Source organism: Echinops telfairi, unplaced genomic scaffold (genome assembly GCF_000313985.2).
Source record: "Echinops telfairi isolate 266 unplaced genomic scaffold, ASM31398v2 ScPeMD7_19;HRSCAF=73, whole genome shotgun sequence".
NCBI lineage: Eukaryota > Metazoa > Chordata > Mammalia > Afrosoricida > Tenrecidae > Echinops > Echinops telfairi.
Window position 1 is genome coordinate 8,216,469 of NW_022103916.1, and position 10,376 is coordinate 8,226,844.

Genomic DNA, 10,376 nt, shown 5'->3' on the forward strand with positions numbered 1-10,376 from the left:
TTAAAAAAATTCTTAATAACTCTTGGATAGGAAATTTTAACAAGAAATCCAAGTCTCAGAAACCCACAGGAGTAGTTTCACCCTGTCCTGTAGGGTTGCCATGGGTTAAAATAGTGGTTCTCAACCTGTGGGGTTGCCCGATTCATAACAGTACCAAAATTAGTTATGAAGTACTAGTGAAAATAATTTTATGGTTAGGGGGGAGGGGGTCACTACAACATGAGGAACTGTATTAAAGGGTCACAGGATTAGGAAGGTTGAGAACCACTGGGTTAGAATTAACTCAATGAAGGTTGAATTTATTTGTGTACTTGGTTAATGTAATCAGCACAGCATTTCACCAGATAAGATTATAAATTCTCTTCATTTATATTTGTGAGAGTGTATGAGGGTGCTTGAAAAAGCATGTGGAAAAATGAGATAATAGAATTTTCCCACAGACTTTTTAATGCTCTCTTGTACAACTGCATTTACAGTATTCTCTCCTTCATTAGAGCTTCCTGGAAAACTCTTAGACTAGACAATAAAATGAGAACATGTGCCAAATTCTTTAGCAAACAGGCATCAATGAAAGGCATCATTATCGATTTGTTAACATCAATAGTTTGCTAAATTTTACTAGTGATGAGGGATTTGCATCTCTTATCCCCTCAAGTCATCAAGTCACAGAACCAGGCAAGTACAGGATTTTAAAACGGTCTAACTTAAGAAATAAAGCTCTTAATTTACTTGCATTCTAGAATAAACCCCTTCACCTTGAAATGCCCCCCATATAAAACTCTACTAAGTGATGTATTAAGATTTTTCAGCCCAAAGAACATTCCCTTTAAGATCTTAAGTTCAGTCACTATTGTTTTCTACTATTTACTACATTTTGGCAGCAATTGTTTATTGGTCTGTCATTGCAGTAAATGCAACTTAACAATAAACCAGTCTGACATTTTAGGTCTTGAAGATACATACCATATATATTTCTTTAAAAATAATCATACTTTTGTAAGCAATACTTTACAGTAGACACCTCAAAAAATCTACCATAGATGTGAAACTTAAAACGAGAAAAATTTAAGTTCTAAATCTTTATACATATATATCCAGATTTCTATATATATTATATATACATACACAAGTATATATAAAATATATATAATCAGATTTGAAAAATGAACAAAAACCGGCACTGTACATAGTCTTTTTAAAACTCAAACAATAGAAAACTCTTTAAACATTAAACAATTTTAATAAAAGTTTCTGTACAATGCTAAGCAGTTTTATTTACACATAGAAAATGTAATAGGAGTAGTGTTTGAAATTACAGAACTCCTTAAAATTTCAATGGCAGGTAAATCTGGAAAAAATAACAGCATTCCATTCACAAATATTTTCAAGCAATAAATATGTATTTATAAATAGTGTAAATTTACATCAAGATTAGAAACAAAAATCACAAATCTGAAGTTTATTCCTTAGTCTATGTGCAATCCATTATCTTTGTGACTTGGCTGTTAATTTTTTTTAACGTTTTATTTAGGAACCAAAAGTGTAACCGTCATGGTTTCAAAACAAGACAGAAAAACATAAAAGCAGTAAAAAAGCTTCTTACCTATCTTTTCACATTAAAAAAAGAGTTGACCAAAGAAAGACTTAAAATTGCTAACTACCTTACAAAGAAATGACCAGCTAGGCTAGTATTTTTTCCAAGGAAAATTCTGAAGGAGGAAAAGATAGATGAAAACCAATTCATCAGCCCAGAAATAGAGAAATATAAAAGAGGTTGTCTTCAAGTCAGTAGTCTGTATGATGTTACCAGTTTTGTCAGATATATACAAAACATGGAAATTATTATTTATTTTTTCTAAGTACAGCTGGATCAGCTTTTTAAGAGTCCTGGAGTAGGAGCAGTGCTCTCCCCTGTCCAGTTGGTTGACACTCCGCACTTGGAAGGTTGCATAGACACAGTTTTCAGTCAGCAGCCTTACGAGATAGCTACAAAAACCAGTGGTGCAGAACTGGGTTACTTCCTGAATAGCAGAAAAGGTCTCATTTAATATCCATGAAATAATATCAAGAGGAAGAAGATGGTAATGGAGGAGCCTGAAAATGAGGATACAATATGTTAATTATTTTGGCACACAAGTTGTTAATATTATTTTCTAGTTCATAGAGTTAAAGCAATAGAGTTTACTAATAGAGTAAGGGGAAATAACCACTCGAGAAAATTAAACAGCCTTCTAACACAATGTAAAAGTACAACATCCCTCATGGTCTTCTAGCTGGTCAATTTCCCTAAGAGTGTGACACCACTACTCAACTCAGCATACCCACATTTTTCTGGACTTCACTCTTGGACCATTAGTTTAACCATTTCAAGTTTGTAGATTATTAAATTAGAATTTCAGCAGTGACTGGCTTCAGAATTTATTTCAGCTAGATTATATATTTTGCTTAACATACTTCACACAAAATCTTTTCCTTCAAGCAATCTGGAGGATAATTCAAGTGACTATACCAAGAACTAAATTTCAAAACTTACATTTCTGACCAGTAGTATGTATGAAAGAAAAGTATTGGGCAAAATCAACAATTCATCAATTCAATTCATAAAACTATTGATCTGCTAGAGTGAAATTCTTGGTCCTAAGCATCTGCTGTTTAAAACTAAAAACTAAGCAATTTTATAAGTATACTTGAATTTCATCAGTTACATGCCACAGAATATTCCCATAAGGTCAATACTTTTGACAAAGACAAAAATTGCAATTACCGCAGAATAATATTTAAATGCACATTTTATTTTTTTGAAGCATCTCTACTGAGGGAGTTTATTGTGCCAACCTGGCCGATAAACACATGTGGGGTTAATTGAAGGGTGGAGAGATAAATGGCTTGGGAAGCCTTGCCTTTCTAGTTCTCGGGGCTCTTGCTTTGTGATGGTCAAACCAGGGTGCAGCTGCCTTAGCCAGCTCTCTGCTTCAGCGGGCAAGGCTCACTTCCTGCAAGACATCCCCAAGGAGAAGCTGCATGGACCTACCCCGATGCAGCCCTGGGTGCTGGAGCACCCCGTGTGGAGACTCCTGCCAGCGCTGAGATGCGTACACATTCACTGACTCAGCTTTCCTCCTGCAGTCAACATCATAGTGTGTGTTTCGTGAGATGGAGGAGGACTTTGTGGATTGGTGTTGGACATGTGGGTTAATGTTGGATTTGTGGGCTTGGGCAGCACTGGGTTGGGATGTTTTCTCCATGTGCACTTACCCTTTATATAAAACTCTCTCTTATACATGAGTTTCTGTAGATTTGTTTTTCTAAAGTACCTAGACCAACACATCTACGAAACCAAAACCCATTGCAGTCAGACTAATTCCGATCCAGAGACAGAGCAGAATTGCCCCAGAAGGTTTCCAAGGCTACAATCTTTATGGAAGCAGACTGACACATCTTTTCCCCATGGAATGACTGGTGGATTTGAACCACCAACCTTTATAGTTAACAGCTAAGCCCTGTAACCATTGTGCCATCACACCAAAAACCAAACTTGCTGCCACTGAGTCAAGACTGACTCATAGTGGCCCCCAGTGAGTTTCCGAGACTGTTAACTATTTACAGGAGTAGAAAGTCCAGTCTTTTACCCATGGGGCTGCTGGTGTTTTCAAACTGCTAACTATGCAGATCGCAGCCCAACACATAACCTCTACACCACCAGGGATCCAGGGTTTCTAAATCATCCCTATAGTGGGCACAAGTAACAATATTTCAAAGATATAGTGTTATAAAAATAAATATTTACTTTTTGTGATTATTTAAAATTGTGGTATTTCGGCTGGACCCACCCAGAAAGACAAATGAAAATTATATATGCCGACTGTATGTGAATAAACACCTTGTGGCAGGGTGAGGTATAATCTCATGTATTTATCTAATGAATCTAAAAATCTAACTACTTCATTACCTTCTGCTATCAATTGGCAGCACAAACACTGCTGCTTCACAACCCAGCTAACCATGTACTCATATTTATTTTACTTACTAATGTAAATTGGTCATAGACATGCATCAGGTCCTCCATTTTGTACTGTTCTAGCACCACAAAATTTTCCAGGTTTCCACTTGTTTTTCGTGCACAATCTTGGCAATGCACTATGTAAGTCTTTCGAGAATTGCTCTCATTAGTGACAAAAAGCAGATCAAAAACCTCCACCTATTTTATACAAGAGAAAAAGCATTCAGTAAAGATGGTGATACCCTTTTAGTATAATTATAGAATTCTACTTTATACGGAACTGTGGATAATCTTTGGTTAGAAGCAGGTAGTAAGAAAAACATGGTTGTCCATAAACTACTAGGATAAGTGTTCAGTTATAAGTCTTATGCTAAGATTATGTGTACAACAAAAATTAACCTCTGAAATAGAGAATTTCAGGGTTTGGGGAATGAATCACCAATATCCTTACATTTGGTTTATGGTTGAATTTCTCCTATGACAAAAAAATCACTATCTACTGTCATATTTGAACAGTTATGTTAATGAAATTCCAGAGTTCACCATGTTTTCCATTATTAAGCAATGGGAAACAACAGGAATCTAGTGATCTGAGCTAGAAAATGATGAACTCTCTTCCACTTAACCCTCACGTCTACCATTTAATGAGTAGTTTTACTGATTTCACCTTCTAAGCATTTTCTAATTCTTTCCCTTCTTTGGTATATCTACTACTAGGTTACAGTCTAGGACTTAAGAGAACAACTCTTAAGTTAACACATGGCTTCAAATCTCTATATTCTCCAACTACTTACCCTAAAAAACAGTGTAGAACTTCCCCTGTGAGTTTCTGATACTAACTCTTCTCGGGAGTAGAAAACCCTGTCTTCCTCTCAGCAGTTAGTGGTTTCAATCTGCTGACCTTAAAATTAGTAGCCCAACACATAACCACTATACCACACCAACAGGGCTCCAGAAACACCTCTGAATAAGTATCAAATTCCTTAAAACCATTCAAAGTACTTTACAAATTCCTCAGCATCCTAGACTTGTAAGTCTAATTTGCATAGTCCCTGTTTCAGTCTGTTTTCTGAATACACCATTCTGTATTCCCACTCTCATTCTACTTCCATTTTTTAAAAAGCTTGTTCAAATCATAACCATCCTTTAAGGATGGACTCAAATGCCAATACTTTGTGAATTCTTCTGCCAATACTACAAAGAAAATTTAGATCATGTGCATTACAATAGTTTACACATTTTTGCTAAAAAAACCTAAGTTCCTCCAGAGCAGGCATCACATCATCTGTTCTCGTACTCCTTCAAAGTTTTGGCCACAGGAGAACATCAAATGCATTGTAAATTGAACTAGAGGCCGTAATGTTAATCTACCTTGGGCAACATTTAGTTTATCGAAATCTATGTCTGGATTGTCCCCAGTTTAAAAATCTCAGACTAAACTTCTTGATTATTATTTAATGACTAAGTAATAAGAAATTAACACAACTGAAGACATCAAGTAAAATGCTTTAGTTTCTCTTTAAATTTGATTTTAATTCACTTAAAAATAAGTTCAAAACATTAAAGACGTTTGTAGAAATAAGAGGGTTTATAAAATAATTGTCGGTAAGAATACTTACCTCACAGATGCTACAATAATGAGCTGGTTCTTCTTTTGTCCGCCCATGCCATATAATCTCTTTTCCTGCAGCAATGAGAGCTTCTCTCAATGTCTGACATTGTTTCAGAGTTCTCAGAAGACAATACCTATTGTGGGGGAAAAATTATTTGCAACCAGCAACTAAACATTGAGTATTTTTTAACATAAGAGAAATACAAGAAACGATAGTGACCTTATCAGTTCTAATGTCCACCACTTAATTTTTCTCTTGTCAATTTCCCAGATATGAAAAGATATAGCAGTGTTCAGAAGGTCTGAAGATAATACTTATATAAGCTGCTAATTGGCTCTTATTTGGGCAAGTCAATTAACCTCTTTGAGAATCAATTTAATTCATCCTTAAAATAAGAGAGGGGTGTCTGAATTCGTTTTTAACTTTTAATGTTTCTAGCAAGGATTAAAGGCATGTTATTTCTATCAGTACTACCTACACACTCACAAACAGTGTCATCTCTATTGCCGTTTTTGAATTTTTAAAAAGTCCACAAGCAGAAACCTATTTATGGAGTTTGTCTGTTACGTAAAAAATGAAAAAGTTCCTGCAGCATTGATTCTAATCCATGGCAAGCTCATGTGTGTCAGAATAAAATTGTGCTCCATACGGTTTTTAGTGGCTGATTTTCTGGAAGTAGGTTGCCAGGCCTTTCTTCCAAGACGTCTTTGGACGGAATGAAACTCTTAACTTTTCAGTTAGCAGTAAAGTACATTTACTGTTTGTACTACCCCCAAGGACTGTTAATACAGAATACAAAATTAGTTTAATTATAGTGTTAAAGAAGAAAAATGACATTATTTCCCTCATTTTAAATTGAATATAATATAATAGAAAGTTATAATGGTGCAATTAAAATTTTCTTATATTTAAACCTTTCCTAAACTCACACTTATGATGGTAACAACATAGTGCATTCTCATAGTGCATTCATTTTCCTATAGACTGCTGCCATTACTAAGAATTGTCTGCTAAATTCTTACTTCCTGACTGAATCTTAGAGGCCCAAGTTCTCCATCTAAACAAAGAGGTTGGACTAGGTCTCTAAGGTATTTTTCAGCTCTAAAATGTAGAGGCAATGAAAGTATCCTAAGGAAAAGGAAAAGGGTTTAGCAACTGAGTTATTTGAAAGGAATTGTCTGCCTACTTACTGCCTAGGACAATGCTTGTCATAATGGTAGGAATTAAATAAACATTTGATTACTAAACTAAAATTCAAAGTAAGTAATAGCATATTTACTTTCCCTAGATTTATGTTTTCTTGCTATTTGTAAATTATTAATTATAATATTACTATTTATCAGAATCCATGTGAACAGAATTGGGGTAGGGGTGCAATGAAAATATATTAAAAACTTATTAACAAACAAAAAATGCCAACTTTAAGGCAAATTTCTCATCTTATTAAATGATTTTCCTCTGTTTAGCTTTGTTCAATTCTTGCATGTTTAACTTATTTAAAAATAAAAAATAGTCATTTAGATTGTGACTCAATGTCAAAGCAAAGCCAGCAGTACAAGTACTGCTGCTCTGGTTCCAATCCATACACACATGCGTTTATCCCTAACAATATGAGTTTAAACATGTCTTTGTGACCAGTGGATGGCTGCAGCTAAGTTCTCTCAGTAATGTACTTGTCTTTTTAAAGTGCCTAAAAAATAAGTTGCACTAAGATGATAGCTCTGAAACCTCATCTTTCCATCCATCTTTTAAGCAAGATCAGAGCTAATGAAGATACTTTTATGAAACGAATAGTAACGAGGCTAAGAAAAATTATTTGAGGATAACACATATGATCTAGGGCACAAGGTCCATATCAAAACACAGAAAGATCTGCTGACTCAGTTAATTTCAAGGCAGAGAAGAGACCTGCCAACGGTTTATTAGGAAGAAATTTTTAAAAAATGGAAAACTGTTGGTGAGAAAAGGGCAGGAAATATTAACTAAGAAATTGTTTCCTATAACAATAATACAACTGCTCCTTCGTGGAGTATAGCAAAGGATGTCATACGAGAATTTGTTGGAAAACCTTACCACCCTGTCTCACCTTAAAACGTGACTCTGCCCCTTTAGATTTCTTCTGTCCCCAACACACAAAGCACATTACAAAGGAACATACCATATATACTCGCGTACAAGCCGAGTCTCCCCAGCACATTTTAAATGCAGTTTTTTGCATAAAATTAGGTGCCTCGGCTGATATTCAGGTCGGTTTATACTCGAGTATATGTGGTAACTTCAGTCCCTCAAGATGTCAAAACTGCAAAATCAAAGGGCAAAGTATTATTTAGGGAAGAGCAAAGTATTATTTAGGGAAGGGTTAAGGAGATGGAAACACTGCTTTGAGAAGTGTACAGACTTAGGTGGAGGATATGTTGACAAACAGCTTAACATTTTGGATACTATTGTTTTAACAAAGGTTTTAGAATTTTGTAGCAGTTCGTTTCGACTGACTTTCATGTGTTCACCAAGAAAGCTAGGCAAGTAAAAATTTAGTTCCTGGCAAAAAGGGGGCAATGTATTTCAAATTATGCCTTTACCTCTTGAGCAGTATCAGCTTCTTGAATGTCCCCTGTGTTCCATTTAATCTATCTTACTGAAGTTTTCTAAGTAGCTTCAAAATCAGGGGCTTAATTTAATTACTATTTATGTAAATGAAAAATTAAAAGATAAGCTAGGAGAATATCTTGGGAGCTACATATCCAACAATAATCAGATCATATAGTACAAAAACAGAAGCTGAAATATGGAGGGGAGACCCAAAGCACATCTGTAGACATCCCTCCTCACACAAGGGTTACAAAGAAGGGACAAGCCAGCCAGGGTGCAGTATAGCACTGATGAAACATACACCATTCCTTTGCTTCTTGAGCATGTACACTAGTACAGATAAGAGCTCTCGCCACAGGGAATCACACATAGAATCCAGGACAGATAAATCCCTCAGGAACAATAATGGGAGTACCGATACCATGAGGGTAGGGGGAAGGCAGGGGGTGAAACAGAAACATGGCTGAAGGGAGGCAGCAGATAGTATAAGTTCTGGAAATAATTTATCAAGGATTCATGAGAGTGGGAGGGTGAGGGTAGGAGGAAAAAAAATGAGCTGGTACCAAAGGCTCAAGTGGAAAGAAAATGTTTTGAAAAGGTTGATGGCAACATATGTACAAATATGCTTGACACAATGAATCCATAGATAGTTAAGAGAGCTGTAAGAGTCCCCAATAAAATGATTTATTCATACTTAAAAAAGCCAAAATAAATACAAAATTAAAATTTATTCATCAAAAGACTGACAAGTGAAAAGACAAGCTATCAACTGGGAGAATATCTCAAAAAACCATATATTTGATAATGATCTAACGATCAACTCATAGAAACAACTTAATAACCAAAGACAAATAACCCAATCATAAAATGGGCAAAGAGTTTCAACAGAAATTTGACCAAAGAGGATAGGCCACCAAACACAAGAAAAGATGTTTAATGTCACTAGCTAGCAAAGAGACGCAAATCTCCAAACCACAATGAAAAATCCCTTGACACCTATTAGGATTTAAGGCTGACAGGACCGAGAAGTGTTTCATTCTGTTGTACAAATACGGTCCATATGAGGTCAACGCAATTCAATGGTGCCTAACAACATGACTAAGACAAAAATAAAAAGCAACACATGTTGGTGAGAATGTGGGCAAAGTAGAAGGCTTATCCATTGAAGATGGAAATACCAAATAGTACAGCTGTTGTGAATAACAGTATGGTGCTACTTAAAAATAAAACAACTAAAAACATAATTACCAAACTACCTCTACTTTACAATTGAGAGAAGCTAAAATTGTCCCCAATCATAAAGACATTTAAGTGACTGAACTAAGGGTTTTTAAAGGCAGAATATTTTGAGCTTACCCTCACTATTTAACAATATACTCACTTCTCTCTGTCCATCTTATTCCTAACCACTTCCCCCTTCTTTTTCTCTTAAAAATGAACTTCAGGGGAGGGGAGGCTCAGTCAATACAATCTTTCCCTCCACCTGGGAAAGACACAGAGTCTTACTGCTTTGCATTATCTTCTACTCCCCTCAGGAAATGAATTTTCATAACTCTAAAGCTATTGACTACAATGGCAAAGTAAAAACAAAACTCACTGCCACCCAGTCACCTATGTCTCATATACCCTACAGGGCAGAGTAGAACGGGCTCTTCAAGTTTCCAAGGTTGTGAATCTTTCTCCTGTGGAGCAGCTAATGGGCTTAAACTGCTGACCTTTCAGCTAGCAGCCAAACATGTAATCTACTACATCACCAGGGATCCATGATAAAGAAAGAGTACAGCTTTTAATTTATGTTGGTGGTTTAATCTAGAAAAAAGGCAATATTTGCCTACAAGTAATCAATGGCTAGAGCTAGGGTTGCTAAGACTAAGCCATGAATCATGGTTCCAGAATTTTTAATTTGTGAGATACAAGAATCTTAAATTGACAGCTCTATTAATTTTATCTGACATGTATAACAAAATCATGGTTTTCACCTGGTCCACATGGTCCTCCCCACCCTTAAAGTTTTTGTTGCTTCCCATTTTCAGAAGGTAGAAGTTAGAGTAGAAGGAGAATTTAGAAAGACAAAAGGCCTTTATGGAACCCAGAGTAATGAGCCAGTCTAGAGAATGGATCTAATTCAATCAAAGGGCAGAGGAAAATGTACAGAATTTAAAGAAATTAAAAGA

At 35.7% G+C, this 10,376-nt stretch overlaps 1 protein-coding gene across 1 annotated transcript in view; it reads right to left on the minus strand.

Annotated features, from left to right (window-relative positions):
- Positions 1 to 1,220: 1,220 nt before the first annotated feature.
- KDM6A (lysine demethylase 6A) overlaps positions 1,221 to 10,376 on the minus strand; it is a 178,221-nt gene continuing 169,065 nt past the window's right edge. Inside the window, exons 28-30 of the mRNA XM_045288276.1 lie at positions 5,620 to 5,746; positions 4,028 to 4,198; positions 1,221 to 2,094 (exon numbers count right to left, since the gene is read on the minus strand). Coding sequence (XP_045144211.1) covers positions 2,065 to 2,094; positions 4,028 to 4,198; positions 5,620 to 5,746 — 328 coding nt within the window. The 3' untranslated portion in view covers positions 1,221 to 2,064. The remainder of the gene's footprint in view (positions 2,095 to 4,027; positions 4,199 to 5,619; positions 5,747 to 10,376) is intronic.